The sequence below is a fragment of the Lepisosteus oculatus genome, chromosome 24, assembly GCF_040954835.1.
Source record: "Lepisosteus oculatus isolate fLepOcu1 chromosome 24, fLepOcu1.hap2, whole genome shotgun sequence".
Classification (NCBI taxonomy): Eukaryota; Metazoa; Chordata; class Actinopteri; order Semionotiformes; family Lepisosteidae; genus Lepisosteus; species Lepisosteus oculatus.
Window position 1 is genome coordinate 1,149,220 of NC_090719.1, and position 20,257 is coordinate 1,169,476.

At 49.6% G+C, this 20,257-nt stretch overlaps 1 protein-coding gene across 3 annotated transcripts in view; it reads left to right on the forward strand.

Moving 5' to 3' along the window:
* The window catches only part of mapkap1 (MAPK associated protein 1), a 90,971-nt gene that overhangs the window by 33,835 nt on the left and 36,879 nt on the right, over nt 1-20,257 (forward strand). For all 3 annotated transcript variants that reach the window (XM_069183286.1, XM_069183285.1, XM_069183287.1), the window contains 2 exons: nt 65-241; nt 10,036-10,145. In XM_069183286.1, the coding sequence (XP_069039387.1) occupies nt 65-241; nt 10,036-10,145 (287 nt within the window). The remainder of the gene's footprint in view (nt 1-64; nt 242-10,035; nt 10,146-20,257) is intronic.

Consider the following 20,257-nt stretch of genomic DNA (forward strand, 5'->3'; position numbering starts at 1 on the left):
CCCCCTCCTCTGCGCCTGCTTCCCTCGCCCACCTCTCTCTCTCCGTCTCTCCCTCACCTTGCAGCGAGAACGTCAACGCGTACTGCCTGCACATCGCCGAGGACGACGGCGAGGTCGATACGGATTTTCCGCCTCTGGATTCCAACGAGCCCATTCACAAGTTTGGCTTCAGCACCCTGGCGCTGGTGGAGAAGTACTCTTCACCCGGGATGGCAGCAAAACAGTCTCTCTTTGTGCGGATGTAAGTGCCTCAAGCAGGTTTCTTTTCCTTCTTTCATTGTCCCCTTTTTAGATTCGGTTGAACCGTTAAAGCCCAAACCGTTTTAACATTTAGAAGTGAAATCACATGCTGTTTTTGGGTTGGTAGTAGTGGCGGCGGGGGGAGGGCTGTGTGGGGGGAAAGGAGAAAGGAAAGAGAAGAAATTATTCTGTCTTCTCCCTGGCAGGTTTTTGGGGGTTGCAGAGTGCGCTGCCGTGTGGTAAAACTAGTTTTCTGCTCCGCGTGATGGGCTTTCGTTGCGAACAAATAATCACAACAGCTGGCAGATGGGGGTGCGGGTGAGCCATTTATTGCGCCATGCGTTTTGACAACAGCTCTAAGAGTGCTCCAGTAGTCTCTGTAGAGCGTTCTCTTGTGGCCAGATTGCTCCGCCATGTGCTGCTAGATGACAGGACAGGCCGGAGGCACATGGCATCGCCTGCCCAGGAAGTGCACCAGGGGTCCCCTGGGTACTCTTGACCCCATCTATTCCTTCTGTTGGAAGGAATGCCGGGTTTAAACGGGCCGTTGCGCTCTCTCGACGGTAGGTCTTCGATCCCGCGTCTGTGGGGTTGAGGGGCTCGAGGGCTCTCTGCAGGCCCGCAGCGGGCTCGCGCTCGGCGCCGCTCGGGCTGAAGCTTCCGCCAGGGGCTCGGCGCAGAGCGGGGTCCGCCGCTGGCCGCGCGGGGGTTATCCGCCCCTTCCTCCTCCTCGGGGGAGGGGAGTTTAGGAGACAGGAGCTGGGGGAATGGAGAGACGGTGTTTCGGAACGCCGAGGGGTTTTTTGGTTCTCAAACTAAGGCCTACAAGCAGCCATGTCGGTTTCATGGTCTTTTGTCCTCATATTTTGCATCTGAAGCAGCTTCAGTCTTGAAATTTGTCAGCTGTAGTGCCGTAAGGTAATAGTAGGCTAAGGCACTCCGTGGCTTGGAAGCAAAAATAACTTCTTAAGGAATTTGTCAGGGAAGATGGGTCTGGAAAAACGGGCACATTTTGAAGGCAGTGATTCAAGTAAACGTCTATGTGTGTTTAATTCAGTCCAGTAAATCTCATTACCCCGCGCTAATTACTGAACTTCATAAGCTGTGCTTCTGCTTGGTGAGGTGAATGTGTTCCATGGGCCAACTGAAGATCCAGAGTTGCTCTGCAGCTGCGAAGGATAAATGTTTGTCGTTGTTATTGCACTGTGCCAGAAACCTGCCATTTTTACAGATGGTTCCACTCTGTTCTACTTGTCCAGGGTTCCCTCCAGGTTTTTTCTCAGCTTTTCACTCGCACACACACACACTTTGTTTTCCCGAGTTTGTTAAAAGCTGTGTGATGTGGTTGCTGCTTCAAACACGCGTTCATCATCGGCTTCCCCCCGAATCGCTGCTCAGCTCTGCTCCAGAGCCTGCGTTCTGAAAGCTGGTGGTTTTGTTCGAGACATTGCAGAAATGAGCTTCAACGAAGGAACTTGTTCTTTGGTTGTTTCTGAGCTGCGCAGGGCTGGCGAGGCCTTTCAGAGAGCAGGCCCACGAGGTGTGTGCTGTTGAGGGTGGGGAATGGCACAGCTGGGTTCGGCCGCCCCAGTGAGAGGGAGGCTCACTGACAGCAGATGGTTTCGGAGTCTTGCGCCTCCTCCTGGCCGTGAGGGGGGTTCACACCAGCCCCAGGGCAAGAGGGCACGGGCGTGTCGTGGCACTGAGTGTCTGTGCAGGCGAAATCCTCCCGTGCCGCCACACTCGGCCCTCATGTGCAGTTCACTGCCCTTGGTTTACTTCGCTTTTTAAAAAAAAATCAAACAGGGAAAGGGTAACCCTAACTCCCAGCGTTCCAGGGTGCAAATGCTCTGCTCTCTGAAAGCTGACAGCGATGCTTTGCAACTTCATTCTTTCTGTCTCGCTGGGTAGCAGCCTGGGTGTGGAACCTCAGGGCAGGGGGAGGTGTTTGAACCCGGCTCACAGAGGCAGAGACTGGCACAAAAAAAAAACCCCAGCAAGTTTCTAAAATAGTTCCTCAGCAAATAAAAATTCAGTTACACCTCATTTCCTTCTGAGTGTGGAGGGGACCTGCCCGGGACCTGAGACAACAGAGGCGAAGAAACGCAATTACTGACACACTCACAATTATAGTGACAGGTGACAACCACAGCAAACTTTTAATCATCCTAAATGCCGTTTTAAAGAACCGTGTGATGAGACATTACAAAAGGGAGCATTTTCTTCTTACTTTCACTCCAGTTGACAGTAAATGGGCTGTGACACATGCGTACCACTTGTTTCCTGCATTCCTGCATGATAAATGATACTGCTGAAACATAATTACTCACATTTGGAATATATCCCTTCTTTTTTAAAATGTTATTTTTATTTCTACTACATTATAAACTGAGAGAAAATATAAAGAGTGCTCTAAAACTGTACACAAAATCATACAAAGATCTGCTCACTGTTAAAAAGCCATGCATTTAAGACACATCTTATGTTCCCAGCTGTTAATAATTGGCTAATGTGATTCCCAAATCATGTAAACTAAATGAATTTCTGTCCCACTGCATGCAAATATCTTTCCTTAGATGTGTTCTGTATTTTTTTAAGTATCTCTCAGTTGGAAAAAGAGACTCAAAGCCCAAGAATGCAGAAAAGTTTGCAAACGAATAAAAAAAAAAACGCCAAATGAGAAATGTGTCTGTCATTAGTTGCTAATGCAAGAAAGGAAATCGCGGACAGTTTTCCCCCTGTAAACATTCATCACTTGAACAGAGAATATTAAAATCCAGATGTCTGTCATAAGCAAATATATATGTTGGATTACAGTTTAAATTTCAGAATTCTGACTTGGTTTCCTTTTTGGCAAGAGAGCCTGTCTGGAAAAGAGCTGCTGTGCTCTGCCTTTCTCTCTCCTGCCCCCCCTCCTCCTCCTTTTCTTTCTGTAGAAATCTTGGTTTTTATTTAGGGCTTTAAACACAGACTAAAGCAGAACTTTCCAGGATAATGGGTAAGCACGGATGAGGAGTGTCAGGTGGAGCTCAGCGAAAGACATTTAACGTATCTCATATCTGTGTCTCTGAAGTGTCCAGGAACGCTTGAATCACTCAGTGTCAAACAAGTGCTGCGTAATGAGAGTAGCCTCTTCACATCTTGAGATTCACACGTCTCCCTGCTGTCATTCAGGGGAGCGCAAAGAGAGAGATGCTTTCAAGTCTTTTTTTTTTTTTTTTAAATGGCTCCCGCTATGATATTAATGCTCTTTACATCTTGAATCTTTACATATTCCGTCTCGTTTCTGCGGGGGGGGGGGGGCTTGCGGAGTCGCTGGTGGGACTGGATCTTTTTCAAGTGTTGAAGAAGACGAAGTAATTATCATCGTGGGGCGGGGGGGTATTTCTTTCTCTAAACTGCCTTGATTGTTATTATAATAGGAAACAGGGTCGTGGGTTTAAAGCTTTTGCGGTTCTGTCGGCGTAATTCCCCATCCTCTGACTTTTCCTTTTTTCAAAGAAAAAGGGATCTGGGGGTATTGTGTGCCGGGAGAGGAGCTGTGAACTCCCAAACAGCCGTTAGATCACAAACATGTCTTCCCGGGTCCCTTGAGATGCCAAATATCTGAAAACTCCCATCACCCCTTTATTCTCGCACCCCGCTCCTCCCCCTCCCTTCCTTTCCCGCTCCCTGGAGACCTGCCTCCCAACGTGCCGGTGGACTCGGCCGGAATGTGGGCCTGTGGGAAAGCAGAGGCGGGGGGCCCTCGCTCCGTCGGGCCCGTGCCAGCGCAAGCTGTTCGCCGCCCTGCCCCGCGGCAGCTCTGAGCTCCGGCCAGCGGCCAGCGGCCCGCGGGGCGGCCACTCCGCTGTCACACCTGGTACACGGCCGACTTTGAGCAGGGAGCGCGAGTGCTCGTCATGCCCCACCTGAGCCCAGCTGCGAAGGCAGGGTCGCGATGAAGCTATTAGCTGTCTTTCCACTGGCACCACCAAGAGTTCGTATACATCTGTGTCTTATTTTCTTTTCTGGCACAATCAGTCGCGCGAGCTAAGCAGGCATGACCGGATTTGGCGAGTTCCAAGGACTTTGGCAAAGTTGCGCAAGGAGAAGGCCGGGAGGCAGGGAGAGCGAGGGAGAAGAAGGGGCATACTGTGCTCTCCGTGCCCTCCGCTGCGCTGGGTAGAGCAGGGGCAAACGCCTTATTGCTTCACCGCGGACGCCGGAGGGCCTAAAGGGGCCGGATCCGCGCTTTGGAGGCCTTGGCGTTTGGCATGGTCTGTCACGCCAGCTCGTGGGGCTGTCACGCCGACTGGCACGGGGCCAGTTTTTTTTACTCACCCTGCAAGCCCCCGACTCGCCTCGCGAGCGAGGAAGAGGAGGGAAGCGAAGGCGTTTTTGCGGGCGGCACAGTTGCGCCCTGGCGATCGGCGCCGTGGCTGCCGGCGGCGCTCCTGCGAACCTGCCTCTGTGTGGCTCGACTTGGGCCTTCTGAATAAAATGAGCCTTTTGAAAAAAGTCTTTGAAGTGCACGAGCGTTTCCTGAATCCAGGAGGAAGTCAGAAAAGCTGTGCAGCAGCATCCCTCGGGTGGAGAGCCTCCTCTGGGAGCGGGCGGGGCTCCAGGTCCTTTGTGCTGGTGCAGACTGTTCGACTTGACAGTGACCCCCCCCCTCACCTGCCTGGGGGGTCTCCGCTCGGCCTGCTGGGAGGAGGAGGAGAGGAAAGTGTCCGGGGCCATCGCTGATAACTGAGCTCGAAGGGCCCGTTCGCCCTCTGCCAGCGCGCATCCGCGACCGCGAGTACATGCGTATCGCTGAACCTCAGACACGCCTAGGACTCGCGCAGGAAACGCGATCATCTGAGTGATTTAAAGCTGAATTCAGCCTTTAGCTGGCATGCTTTTAGTTATTTCTTCTCCGAATTGCAATGCCATGAGACAGCATCTTCCAAAGTCTTTCCTACGGGCTTTGTGTGTGTGTGTAAGGGGGGGGCGGCTGGGTGTTGTCTTTTATTTATACGTAGCGATGCAGCTTTTATATATTTATATTTATTTGCACCCCGAGCGTTTGTTTTCGTTTCTCTCCCTTGAACCCTGCCACCCGGGCTCTGCCACGCCGGCTGTGGAGGAAGATAGAGAGGCGGGCTGGCTCAGAGTGATCACTATCATTAACATTCGCGGGGGGTTCACTTATCATTCCTGACTGCAGGGACATGGCAGCCATTATGAGACGTCCGCAGGTGTAGCGTGATGATACATATTGCATTGTGCCACAATGGATTTATGTATTCGGTAACAAAAGAAAAGTCTAATGAAAAAATACAGAAGGCAATCCTTTATTCCTTGCTTTTCGCTCCCTCTCCGCTCGGATCTCTCTCTCCGTAATGCCCGACAGCGAGAAGTGCCAGGGAATCCCCCCCGCGCGCGCGCTGTTGCCCGGCCATTGGGCGCCTCCCCGGCGCAGGCCTGGGCTCCCGCTGCTGCCCCGAGAGCTGAGCCGAGCGCAGGCGGCTCGAACCCGGCTCCTCACCGGGGACCCGAGGCTGGAGAAAGTGAGCTCGGGGCAGCTGATGGCAGGCCCTTCGATCGGGGGGGGGGTGTCGGCTCTTTATTCCTGGGGTGGCAACCTCAAGCGTTCCAACAGCCTCCGTTTTCATGCTTTCTTTTTTAAATAAAAACATTTTAATTCAGAGCGCTGCGTTTTCCAATCGGAGGAGGCCGTTTGACCCGACTACCTTGCTTATTGGTGGTTAATTGATCCCAGGAACGCAAGGGTATCAGTTTCAACACCACTGTTGGGTGGATTGTTCCACACTCCCGCACCCCTTTGTGTACAGATGTGCTTCCTTTTCTGCCAAGAGGCGTTCGGAAGCCGGCGCTGGCGTGTGGGCGCTCTCCGCGGGCCTTTGATCCAATGACCGAGCAGAACGAGACCAGCCGCCAGCCGGCCGAAGCTCGGGTCCCGCTGCTTGTTCGGTCTCCAGTTGTAGCCGATTGACGGTGGCGTGTTTTGATTTAACATCCAACCTCATCGTAGTAATTGCCAACAGCTGCGTTTTCTGTAATTTTTTAGCGCTGTGTTTCAAAGCGGGGTTTGAGGTGGTTGTAACCCAGTTCTCTGAACAAAGCCTTTCTATTGGCGCTGCTCCTGCGTGGCCAGTGGTATAAATAGAATCCGTAATGGGCAGGACTGAGGTGCCATCACTCATCTCCACTCACGAGCGGAGACCGGGATCAGGTCTTTCCTCATTTTCCTAATGATGCTCTTGTTTGGTTTTCTTTTTAGTTTAAGAGTTTGCAGAATTCCCGACTAATGGACACTATTCATCAAAGACTTTGGCCCCCGAGTCCACTTTTCCTCCGTAACTGGTGAAAGAAAGAAAAAAAAAGACTCAAAGACAGAAGTGTAGTGGCTTATTTTCAAATGAGGCAATTAAAGAAAACAACAGTGACACATTCGGAGTGAAGTCTGTTCTGAATGAGATGTCCCCGGCTGGGGTGCTGTTGGTCATTGCTTCCCAGTGCTGGCCCTTCATCTGAAAGCTCAGTTACCTAAGTAAGGAATAATCATTTCTTTTTAGGTCTCTTTTTAAAATGTTTTCAGCCCCAAAAAGTTTGGTTGTAAGCTTCCTCTTAGACATCTTGTTGAAGCTCGAAAACCTACACCTTTTTAGTAGGTCTTGTGAAGCTGTTTAGTTAATGGTTCAATAACACAATTATGAGTTTAGTCATCAAGAAACCCATCAGGCACTGCATTCCCAGGCCCGGCAAGCCCAGTTCTGTGGCGCTGATCAGACCGCACCAGGCCCGGTGAGGCCCGTTCGCATGGTGCTGATCAGTCCACACCAGGCCCGGTGAGGCCCTTTCGCATGATGCTGATCAGTCTGCGCCAGGCCCGGTGAGGCCCGTTCGCATGGTGCTGATCTGTCTGCGCCAGGCCCAGTGAGGCCCGTTCGCATGGTGCTGATCAGTCCACACCAGGCCCAGTGAGGCCCGTTCGCATGGTGCTGATCAGTCTGCGCCAGGCCCGGTGAGGCCCGTTCGCATGGTGCTGATCAGTCTGCGCCAGGCCCAGTGAGGCCCGTTCGCATGGTGCTGATCAGTCTGCGCCAGGCCCAGTGAGGCCCGTTCGCATGGTGCTGATCTGTCTGCGCCAGGCCCAGTGAGGCCCGTTCGCATGGTGCTGATCAGTCCTCTAGCGCTGCTTCCTTCTACTTGTTGTTCTTAGGCCTTCTCCTTAACAAAAGCAAGCCAGCAGGTGAAACGTCCTTCATATTCTTATCATTCAGCAATGCTGTGCAAGAAAGCAGTGGTGACTTAAGGGTTTGACCTTGAACAGGGAACATGTGGCTCTTTAATCTCAAGTCTTGCTCTGCCAGGGCTTGATTGAAGTCCGTCTCTCCGAGCCAGATTCCCGTACAGGTACGCCTGCGGTTCTATTTTCCTTTTCACTGGAGTTCTCAGGTGACGTCTAGTTGTGCAGTCACAGCTACCCAGCAAGCAGCAGGACCCGGAGAGCTGCATCACCGGCCAGCCGTTCTGAACCAAGTCAGCTTCAAGAGCCGTCTTCCCCCCCCTTGTAGGTCATCAAAGCGGTCTTGGATCTTCAGCTTTGTGCTTCCTTTGCACCGTGGTGCTCAGCAAGTAATACTAATCAGTTGTTGCGTTAATTTATATTGAGGAGCCTTGTGAAGCTCCTTTTTTAATTATAGTGGCTAATCGGGTTGGAAGGGGCTGCCTGTGCCAGGCAGCTTTGGCACTAAGCAGCGAGCTTGTGCAAATGGCACCAGCAGAAAGACTCCCAGCCCGAAGCCCCCTGGTTATGCCACTCCAGCGTGCGGTAGATTAAGCTTTGGCCCGTGACCAGAAAGCATTAAGCACCAGTTCCCTGGTTTGCCTTAGGCCTCGCGGTGACCTGCCATCCGGCAGCAGCACTTAAAACGCATTTCAGCTGCGGAAAACAGCTGGCTCTTTGGCTCGGGCTGCAGTCCTGAGCAGGCAGGGAGCAAGGGGGGAGCGAAGCAGGGCTGGAGCCGGATTCCCTGCGTCTGTCTCTCTGACCTGGGCTTGGCGTGTCTGTCCGTCCGTCCAGACATCGGTCTACCTGGTCTGCACGAGCTCTTACCGAATTGAAAGGAATTGAAGGCGATTGGTCGCAGGAGATGGGAGAATGCATCGCAGCGTTCGTGAGGCTCTGATTGCGTCGGCCCCGAGTTACTGCACGAGAGCAGGGATCTGGGTTTTCCAGCGCGTTCGTTCTTGCCGCGAGGCTGTTGGAGCTGTTTTACTTTCGTTTGCGGGTTTATTCGCATTTAGAACTTTGCACCAGCTGTGGCCACTTCATCCGATTATAGGCAGGCCATGATTTTAAACCATCATCGGTGAAGCAGTTTCAGTATCTTGGAAGACAGGAATTCGACGTTCCCTTCCACACCTGGGTTTTCAGTTGGCATGTGGATATTTGCACCGTTTCTGTTGGGTGAAGAAAGGAGTCCATTTTAAAAACTTTAACCACGGCACTACTTAAGGAAAATTTTATTACAACGCGGAGATCCGTTTATATTGTCGCTAACCTGCCAGCTGACGAAATCGAAGCTCCTGTTATTTGGGTCACGGCAGACCTCACCGATGTCATCTGAGTTGTAAAGGGCGAGACTTGTAGGATCGAATCTGTAAACGTGCCCTAAATCAGCTGCCTTTCAGATGTAGCTGTAGGGAGACCTGTATTGGTCTCCCTCGGCGATCAATTCTACCCTTCGCACCCATTGTTTTGCCTTTTCAATATCGCCGTGTATTTCTAGACGAGATTTTTTTTTCCCCCTTTTCTTTTTGCTTGCTTTTTGTTGTGCAGCGGAATAAACTTCCAGACACCGTTCTGGGCCGCGTTCCAGCTCCTCTGGTGAAGAAGAGCCTGGGTTCAGCTGCCACAGTCTGGCACGGGAGGCAGCGGGGATATTTTGACAGGCGCTGGGCAGCTCCTCACCCAGGACGAAGTGACCCAGGTTCAAATGGACTTGCGAACCCGGGCTTGTGGGAAAGCTGGCCCTGGTGCCAGCCGAGCAGGTGACATCACTGGTCCAGCAGCCTGGATGTTGCTTTCCCCCTTGTGCTGGTCCTTGAGTCCGGGTTTCGGCCCTGGTTGTAAACGTGGAGTCTGCAGAATGTCATGGGGTTGCGTGCGTCTTTGTTCCTGTGTCAGCAAGGCCTGTGAAGTGCAGAAAGATGTAAGAAGTGAGGGGACACAGTTAACTCTCTGACTCGGGGCGTGTCGATAGCAGTGACGGGCTGGGAGGGGAAGGGAAGACAGGTTCTGTGCGGTGGCCTCGCCTGCCACGTGAGGTCGTCGCGACCAGAACCGCATGTACCCGGGCCCAGGACCCGACCCGGCCTTGTCGCGGTGCCGCCACTGTCTTCGGTGGGCATAGTTGCCTCCAGAATAAGCGGATCTTCCATAGTGCGGTGCATCATGTCCGTTTAGGAAACAGTGGTGTGTTTCGGCTTAACGCACAGTTTTGGCGGATTGTTTAGCAAGTTGCTGCCGTGTGGGTGAAATATACAGTTAAAGAGATCATTGTTAAATGCATCCTGCCTTTAAAACAGCTCTGAATGTGAACTGTACTTCCAGACAGATGTTATCAGAAACGTCTGTGATAACAAATTGTGCCTGACTGCTTGGTTTGGACTCGGAACGGTGGCCCCCTTTAATCTTGATTCATTTTTCCCAGCAGAAGATGGCTGTGGAATGGTGTTGCTGCTGTTTCCTTTCGGGGACACGAGTCATTTTCTCTCCTCTCTGTCTGGCTCTCTTTCCAGCAACGCTGCTCATGGGTTCTCTCTTATTCCTGTGGACAGCTTGAAGGTAACCATGAAGGAGATCCTGCAGAAAGCGCTCAAGAAGAGGAAGGGATCTCAGAAAGGCTCGGGTAAGTTATTTGTTCTGTGCAGTCGGCCGCTAGCCTGGGGTGAGGGTTCGGGAAAGGGGGTTCCCTTGTTGATTTTCTCTAGGACCGATCACTGCGGCCTGCGTTAAGCTCCAGCCACAGGAAGAGACTGTACCCACTCAGAGCCCATCGAAGACTCACCTTGTTATATCTTTTTTTTTATCCCTTAAAAAAGAAGCTGCCCTTGATAGTCTTTGACCTGAATGCTTCCACGTTTTTCTGTTGGTTTTTCTCTTTTTAATATTTCATTGAGAAATTCAAGCCAGTTAAGTGTCCTGGGAGGCTCCACTGACAGGTGCTAAACAGTCGTTCACACGAGTGATCAAAATGGTCTGGATCTTTTTCTGATCTGGTTTGGCTAGATTTATACCCATGTGTGGATCTTGAATCCTTTAAGAAAAGATGGGGGGGGGGGGGGACTTTTTAAGTTTGCAGCAGGCCCTGGATCAATGAATGTGATCAGAAGTGTGTGTGTATATTGGGGATCAATGACTGTGATCAGAAGTGTGTGTGTATAGTGGGGATTAGTGACTGCGATCTGAAGTGTGTGTATGTTTAACGGGGATCAATGACTATGATCAGAAGCGTGTGTGGCGGGGATCAATGAGTGTGATTAGAAGTGTGTGTGTAGCAGGGATCAATGACTATGATCAGAAGAGTGTGTAGCGGGGATCAATGACTGTGATCAGAAGTGTGTGTGTGGCAGGAATCAATGACTGTGATCAGAAGTGTGTGTGTGTAGTGGGGATCAATTACTATGATCAGAAGTGTGTGTGTAGCGGCGATCAATGACTGTGATCAGAAGAGTCTGTGTAGCGGGGATCAATGACTGTGATCAGAAGTGTGTGTGTAGCGGGGATCAATGACTGTGATCAGAAGTGTGTGTAATGGGGCGTTCCAGTCGGAATGGAGGGGCAGCAGGTGTCTGGACGTTCAGTTTCTCAGTAGAACCTGAGCGTGGAGGAGCAATCAGAGCGTTCGCCCGCGTGCGCATATTTGTACCATGAAAGACGCAACAGACAATGCGAAGCAGCGAGGAGAATGCCTGAAGACCGAGAGGAGGCAGGCCGCCACGCTGGAGTCCTGCGCGCGTCTCCCCGCGATCTGGCCGGCAGCCAGAAGCCATTGCTCCCCCTCTGCCGCAGCGCCCCGGTCCAGATGTGCCAGCGGCACGTTTCGGATTTTGCCAGCTGACTGCACCGTTTGATAACCCGCTCTCTGGATGCCCATCACCGGCCGCAGAGATGGAATTAAATGATGATGATCTTCCCACAAGTTGGGAGAGGAAACAACGCATATAAATCTTGATTTCATCTCAGCATGAGAAGTCTTTATCCATCATCACTCTTAATGAACAAGTCATTAGCTGCGATGAATGGCGCTCTGGGTTCCCTTTCAGCACCGCTTTTGTTCACATTTTAGGGGCGACTTTTACGCCCTTTCTGGGGGTCAAACTTACTTCCTCAGATGTGGGGGAGACCCCTTTAATCCCTGAGGTCATTCTGAAAGCGTGTTCCTGTCTTACAGGGAGGGGGGGGGGGGGCGGAGATCCTCCTTTTTTGGGGGGGGTTTGTTGGTTTTTCCCTGAAGCTTTAAATTCTCGTCCTCCAGCCGCCCGTGTGAGCAGCCTCTGTCAAGATGGTTTTTGTGTGCACAGTCTCCCACCTGCTTCAAGCTCGGAAAGTAAATAGAAGCTGTTTTTTTTAGAACTGTTGTGAACCATATAGCTAAGAATCTGCTTTCTCCTCTATATATTAAATTATTCAAAATCATTTATTTTCTCAGACACAGGCGACTTTTTAACCATCAGTGTAATTAAGATGTCTTTCAAGCAGTGTGTTATAATTTGTTTATTCTTTGCTGTGTTGGCTTGCAGTCAGCCTTTGAACCGTGTGTTGAGGGGCCACAGGGTCCTGTCTTGCAGTACTCCACTGCGTAGGAGATTAGCACGCAGTGCCACAAAATTTACATCTTTAAACGTTCTTCAAGAAGCCGAATTAAGTGCATGCGCTGATTTTCAGCATGCTAGGTTTTACACAGCATTAGCTTTTTATTTCCTCTCTAGCAAAAATAAAAATGACCTGGAGCTCCTCTTTTAAAGCATGAAATGCTTCTCGCGTGTCTTTTATGACGAGTCTCGGTTCAGCTAAAAGCTTCTTAAACACTTTAATGGCACGTATACCCCCAGGCTACCAAATGCAGATCCTCATCCACCTGCATAAAATTTGAATGAAAGAGTTGCAGGAGGCCCGGCTTGTCTGTGACGCCACATCGCTGACGGGCTCTTTCAGAGCTTCCTCGCAGAGCCAGGGCGAAGTACAGCTGAGCGTGGCCCACAAGAAGGCTTACTTACTGCACACAGCTCCTCATCACTGCGGCTTGTTAGTGACCGCTAGTGTGTTCCGTTGCAGAGCGACTGCTGAAGTGATCCAGCATTAAACAAGTAGGAGAGGTTCCACACAACGTAGAAGAGAAACCTGTCATGTACATAAACGTGTAGCTGGATATCATCAAGCGTGCTAGTCACAAGTGCAGTTTGGTGGCACTGTGGCTCGTCTTGTGAGGGTCTGGGTTCTACAGAATCCTTGGGTCTCCACAAACTACAGGGCATTTTTAAATTGCCCCCCCACCCCCCCCCACCCCCCCATGGGTGAATAAAGTATTTTCAGTTGAACTGAATTATTAGGAGGCAGCGGAAGTCGACACTTTTGAGTCCACACTTGCCGGTTCCCCCCAGTCATCGTATCGATTTCTGAACGCATGTGTAGGATTTTGAAGGCGTGAAGAAACGTTGTTGTGTACAACCGACCGCTCCAGAGCAGTTGTGACTCCAGACCTAGGAGTGGAGCGGAGCACTGGTGTCTTTCGTTCGCGTGCTCTTCTGTCTCGCGCCTGTCTCGTCAGGGGTTCAGCTCGGAGACTGTAGGCTTGTTGTAGACGAGGCTTCTCTCGGCGTTTTCTCATGCAGAAACAGCGGCGCAGCTCTGGTTTGAGCAGGGAGTTTCATTGGAGCTTGTCAAGATACGAGGCTACCTAACGGCAGGCAAGAATCCTGGGATGCTTTTTCTGGAATGTTTGAAATTTCTCCTGTTATTTCTCCTGGTTATCGAGTCTTTGAGAGGCAGTGCCTGGTCCCAGCACCGCGCCCTCATGTTCCTGCGCGTCTGGAACTGGGGTGGGGTGTGTGTGGAGGAAGACTCCTGGGCTTGGACCTGGACCGGCTCCTGCTCGCCGCTCGTCTCAGTCCGTGGAGCAGCTCTGCATAGCTGTGCCTCGGCACCACTCGGCTTCCTCCGGGGCACAGCGGCGCTCGGCTGGAGCTCCGTGCAGGGCCGGCTGTGGAAATGAAAACGTGTCCTCCGTCCTCCCGTCGTCCTCCTGCTTGGAGGTCTGCTCCTCCCCAGGCTCCGCGTCCCTTGTGGGCGGCGTGTCCCTTTGTTTGTGTGCAGAAAGGACAAACACCCATTACCGCGTGTGTCAGCTTCATAAACAACAGCAGCTCTTCTGCGGACATCAGTAGGGGGTTAATAGAAGCACTGCATCACTGTTCTGCGCTCATGACTTGAAGGAAGCTCACCTGAACAGAAGAAATGGATTGAAGGGAGGGGGGTGTGTGTGCGTGCGTGTGTGTGTGGAGGGGGCAGCTCTCTAGGGCTTAAACCTGTTTGGGAGACACAAAAATCTCTTTTGTCAGCAGTGCTAAGTCATAAGAGTGTTTATCTGAACATTTCCAAGAAAAATGCAAACAAAGCTTAGAAGTTTGCACAAATCATTAATAGTTCAATAAAGGTAAAGCTCTCCCCTTTGGATTGTGCATGTGTCCTTGATACTGCAGATATCCTGACAGCAGAGCACAGAGCAGCTGCCTGACCCCTGGGCAGACTGCCTCTGACCCCCAGGTAGCCTGTCGCCCTGAGGGATCAGGGGAGGGATCGTCAGGCGGGCAGTACCTGCAGAAGGCAGTCTGTGTGGACTGGAGCATGCAAGGGCTGAGCCCAGTCTCCACACGAGCTCAGAATGTGAAGCCCATGGCACCCTCGGAGCCTCCTGTGGTTGTCAGGGGTGCGCGGACAGCCCGTGGTCGAGATGTGCAGACAGGCGTGGGGGGAAAGCTCCCCAACTCTGATCATGCCCCACACCCCTTTTTAAAGATAATTCAGGAAGACAGCAGTCCTATTTACGGTTCTCATTCTATAAAATGATCCCAACTACAGTCTCTCGTGACCAGTAATGTGATAGTGCCTAAGGCACTGTTTTCAATTACTCACAAACACAAGAGCCACTCTGCTTCTCCCTCACAGAGGAGACCTCGGAGTCCTGATTGAGACATGGAAAACAAAAAGAAATCCGAACTTTTTTTTTTTCAATTATTGATTTAGTACTTGCTCTCCATGTGGCTTGTTCTTTCTTTCTTTTAAATGTGCAAGTGTTTTTTATTTGAGTCCTTTCTTCTGTTGGCTTGTCGTGTCTTAAACGCATGTGTGTAATCACTGCAGATATGGAGCCGGCAGAAATAGGCATGTTATAATTAATGGTTTTGTTTTTTGTTCTATTGATGGTGCTCTCCTTGAACTTTCAGAAACTTAACTGAGCTGGCAGTAATGAAGGGAGTTATTGACTTTCAAATGGGCTCGTCGGGTCTCTCGTTTGTAATGTTCCTTGTGTTTTGAAGTGTGTACTTCAAATTAAAACTTCAAAATTAGTCATGTTGACATAAGAAACATTAAATGAAGCTGCCTTGTGCATCGCATTTTAAGCTTCATTGACAAAAATGTTGCAAGGTACTCCCAGAGTCAGTGCCTGCACTGTGCTACTGAGTCAGTGCCTGCACTGTGCTACTGAGTCAGTGCCTGCACTGTGCTACTACCCGAGTAAGTGCTCATAACACTCCTTCTCTCAGGATACAGGTGTGCCTCCATCAGGTTGCTCAAGTGTTCTAGTGGTGAGTTTAGTTGCCAGCTCTCTGACACCAAAGGAACTGGTCATGGTGTGTGCAATGGAAAAGCATTTTAGATTTATTTTTGGGTCAGCGTAATACCCTGAGCATTTAATAGGAGCAGGCGACCAGTGTGGGAAAATAAGATATTAAGTTAAAAAAATATATATACACACGGAGACACAACGCATCTTATTTTTAAGGTGCTTGCAGCCGGCAGAAGGGCGATCAATACTGTCTGTGGCGTTCCACAGCAGGAGAGATAACATCTTTGCTGGGTGGGGAAAAAACACTCCCAGCTGGGAAGCAGTGAGCTGCTAGTATGGTCTCTGTCGCTCACCCTGAAACCCCATTAAGAGCATCAGAAAGGTGAGAAAAAAGAGGGGGCCAGTTGGCCCATCTAGTCCATTCTCCTCCAGGAGCCGGATCTCCTCCAGCTGTGTGATGAAAGAAGCGCAGGGTAGCTTGTTCCAAACTCCCACAACCTTTTGTGCAAGGAAGAGCCTCCATTCCCCCGTTGCACAGCAGGCCCCCCTGTGCGCTGCTGTAGAGGACTCTGCCTGGCGCCGAGTGCAAGACCTTGAGCTAACGAGCAAGAAGTGCAGAGATTAAACACGAGCAGGAAACCTGAGTGACCGAGGTGGATTAACTGCTTTAATGGGGCCCTTCAGAGGAGGGAGGAATTTAATTTCTTAAGACAGCAGACGACCTATGAAATGCTATTAGAGAAAAAAAAAAAAGAAGAAAAACTAAAATGATAGCTGAGATAATTTTGTTGCACCTATTCCTAGACATGACCTTTATTTTCCACAGTCTGTCATGATCAACGGCTTGGGGGGGGAGGTGCAGTGGTGTGATCCTTTTAAGAATGATGATGACTAATGCTTTGGATTTAAATGAAAACAGCTGTGGTAGAATAACATCAGGGCCCCCTTTGTGCTGTCAAGATTTCAGGTTTTTAATTTTTTAAGTTGTGTGAAGTATCGGTTGAAAATGGGTTTGGGAATCGTCTGTAAATCTCACTCGGGCGGATTAGCCTGAGCCTGGAGGAAGCCAGAAAGTAACTGAAACCATCGACCGAAGTAACAGAATTACTCCGGTATGACAGAGCGGAAGACACAATATTATTTTCAAGGCTTTTTTTTTTTCATCTCTCCATCTCGCGTCCCCCTTCTTTCTCATTCTTTCCCTTTGCCCTTGCCAAGCAAGTGTTTGAAATTATCTAATTTGGTTTAATCTTCATAATTGATCATTTAACTGAGGAAAAGGGACACAGTTGTTGTTCAGTCTTGCAGGCGGAGGGTGTTCTTCCCTCGATTGGTGGTGTATGTGTTCCCCCTAGTCGTGCAGTTCATGTGGCCCTGGAAATTCACACATGTGCAGAGAGATGGGCAGACGGACAGCTAGGCAGGCCTGTCGAAATCCTAGGAGTCGCAGACAGCTGATGAGTGGTTCCCAGCCAGTGGAAGCTGTTCTTATGGAAGGTGATGTTCCCAGTTACTGAAGGCTCCCCTTATGTTGTGAGACCTGTCTCTTTAGCATAGATTTTAGATGAGACTTGCTCGTACCTTACAAGTAGATGGATCTATTCCCAGCGGAGGGTAGCTGCTGAGCCTCCTGCGAAGGTAATGGAAGGCAGAAACTATTTTAAATGCTTTGTACTGCCATTCAAAATCACTGTGAAAGTACCAGAGCAATAACCCCTGCTCAAACATCTGTGGTGGCTCTTATTTTATTTTTTTTAGCAGAAGAGCATTCATTTTGGTGTTACTGCACTGCTAGACTAACGCAGCACTTAGTGTTCATTAAAGGATGATTCTTAGAATAACAGTGGTTTGGGGTTTCACGTTAACTCCAGAGTAATAGTTTTAAGTCAGCAGGACTGCTGTAGAAACAGTTCTTTAACCTCTGAACAATGAGAATACTGTTTAAGACTTGCATGTAAGAGGTCTTGTGAAAGAAAACTCATTGCCTAACATTCATTCCTCCTGTAAATCAAAATGTGCCCATTCTAATTCCTCTAATCAAGTGCTTTAAATTTTTTAATTTCATTAGGTTTCTAAGTGGAGTGTTCTGGCATATTTAAACCTTACAAAACCGCGACTTCTCAAAAAGAAATAGTCCTGGCTGTAAAATGTTAATTGTTGTTCTAGTAATATGTTTTACAGTTGTACTTAATAAACGGAATGAGCCGTGTGCTGTCAACAATGTTAGATTATCACGTTACGTTTTTTTCATCCTGTTTCGCATGTAAGAGCCTGACTTTTAAGTAGGACGTGGCAGAGGATTGGAAAATTCTTTCTTAATTTCCAAAACAAGTTGCTTTGTCAACAAGCAAAGCGTGCAGAGATTGTAGGTGTGCTTTCGCTGGGGACCTTGTGTGGATTTCCCCCATGTGCACTTCTGCGTTTTTGACAGCTCTGTCTGTAAACAGGTGTCTCCGAATTCTGCGCCATGCCTCTCTGGTTTTCCGGCTGCAGAGTGATGCCTGATGAGGAAGCCTGTTTCTCAGTATAACTGAGACGCTGGCAGATGTCACCACATTTTCCCCCCTTCCCGTTTTCCTTATCATCTGCTGCACAGCTCCGGGGCTTCGCTGTGGAATATCCAAACTCAGGCGCGATTGGAAGAGAGAGTGATGCCCGCTTGCGTTGTCGAGCCCCAAAGAGATGTTTGCAGCTGTTGACATTTATTAAAACTCTGTACACCCGTTGTTTCACTCCAGGTTGGCTTTGATTTCTTTGTTTGTGTTTGTTTGTTTTTGGTGCTTAAGCTTGATTTTTTTTTTTATCATCGCTTAGTCTGGGACCCCGTGAGGTAATTGTCTGGGGTTTGTCAGAGAAGTCAGGTGAGATCCGGTGGACGAACTGGATCTGCTTTACAGATCTCCTCTGAAGTGCGTCTTCCTTTGTTTTTTTCTTTGAAAGATGCGTCTTTCCATTCAGCGGCAAGCACTTAACAAAGAAACGCTCGCACAGGTGCAAAGGACAGCATGCCAGTCCCCCCTCCCCCTCTCCCCCGGTCTGGGCTTGTAGACCACAATCCTTCAGAGGAGCCGGCCTGCTGTCACTCCGCAGAGAGGTGAAATTGGTTCGAGCTGCAGCCTTCCTTAAGCCGCTGGCCGAGGTGTCAAAATCCCCTGACTCTGGTGGAATAGCTGTCGCCCCGGATTTAGAGGCTGAGCCGCTGAGATGGTTCCCTGTCCTCTCTGCCGGACCGGAGTTGCAGGAGCCCGCGGGGCTGGCCAGAGCAGCATGGTGCTGTGTCCGGGTACCTGCTGCACGCCTTCATTACTGTGACAAGTCTTCGGGGGAATTTGAGGTTCTCCGTCTGGGGGCCAGAAGGGGGATCCCGAAACTCCGGCTTCATTCCTGGCCCCCTTGGCCTTCGTTCCCCCGGCCCTGCCGAGGCCGCGCTGAGCAGCGAGTGACCTCCCTGAGGGACCGGCCCAGGTGGCCAGAGGTTCGAGCAGGTCCCGCTGTCTCGCCCGACCGGCGCTCCTGTCCGGACTGCCTGCACGGCCCTCGGTGGGCCAGGCTCGCGCGCAGCAGCAGTAAAAGTGGTAACAGATGTGGAGAGAGGAGAGCGACAGCTACAACACTTCCTTCCTGTCAAATTATTTATCTATGGATGTTTCTTCTTGTGTTGTGGATGCCTGTGAGACAAGGTATTCCCATCTGCCCGTTCCAATCGCAATATGCAATATTTGTTTTTTTGCAGAAGGCTCGTCTAGAATTGCACTGACCTCTGGGAAGGCCCAGTGCTGTCTGGGTTAGATGCAGGACACTATTAGCTCTGAGGTCAAAGGTACTGCATTCCTTTCTGTCCTTAGCCAACCTGTAATATATCCAGCAGAGGTCAGATTTTAAGCCAGAATAGCGAGGTGTGAAGTGTGGCTCGGTCATGTTTTCACGGCGGTTTATTGCAAAAAGAAAAGGCCAGTTAGTTTCTAAGTAGTGTAATTGTGTCTCGCATCAGTAAAGAAGCTGAAGGCGAACTTTTCCCTGAACAGAAGAAATAAGCACGATTTCACTTCGCTTTCCTGAACAGATGGGTAGACGATTAATAGGCCCGGGTCGTTTGTCTTGCTGTAGACCTTTTTCTAAACTCTTGTTTCACAGGTGCTGTATCTGTATTTGCAAAGCAAACGATTTGGTCAGTTTTACCATCAGGATAAGGTGGTGCATGCTGAAGGAACCGATAGGGAAAAGTGGGAAAAAAATTGTGAAAAATACAGCACTTCCACAGCTGGGTTCACGTACTCACTAATTTTTAAATGTGATACATTGCCGACCGTCGCAATACACCTTTGTAAAATCTACAGTGATGTCTTTTTTTTTCTCTTTAGATCAGAAATAAAGAAGAAAATAAAAACCTAATCAAACTAAATTGCATTCCGCGGGACTTGATTGTTGTCAGTGGCTATCCTAACTTAGTTGATCCCAGGCGATCGCTTCAATTTAGTTATGTTTTTTATCCATTAAGTGAGAACTGAATGATGGTGATTTGTTTGAGGCTCAGTGTCTGTAGAAAATTGGGTCGCTGATAAAAACCCTGTTATCAAAGGGGGCTACTTTCTCATTTACATTTAGATGAGTATTGATTATTTATTTACTCAGTGGAGAAGGATTCTTTTCCAATCTTATCTCCCTCGTCTGTGCTTGTCACCTGAAAAAAAAAGAGATAGAGTTCTTGACACTGTGCTAAGATAACAGCATTTTGTTGAACAGATAAAACTTGGAATGGGGCTTTTTTTTCTTTCTTTTCCTCTCGCTTTTGACAGAAAGAGAAAGTTTTCAAAATTAAAACTGATGGCTTGTGTGTTGAGAAGCTCCCCCAAAAAGGCTCTCAATTCGCCCTGGTAATGAGGAAAATTGGCTGTCCAGTAATGGTCGAAGTCCTTCTGGAGAGCAGATTTGTCTAAATTGTCTAAATTGTATTGGAAATGGTCTGTTTTTATCATTTAATGAAAGTGACTTTCTGTGAAGAGTATCCTGTAATAAACGGCGGTAGATAATGTTTTCATAGCACTGGCTCTGTGTTCTAGAGAGGTTTTAACTTTGATGACTGTGGCTTTCTTCTCCTCGTACTCGGCTCTTAATGTCTGTGTATGCTCCTGTGGTTGTTCTTCAGTGTTTTCTGAGCACAAAAAAAAGCA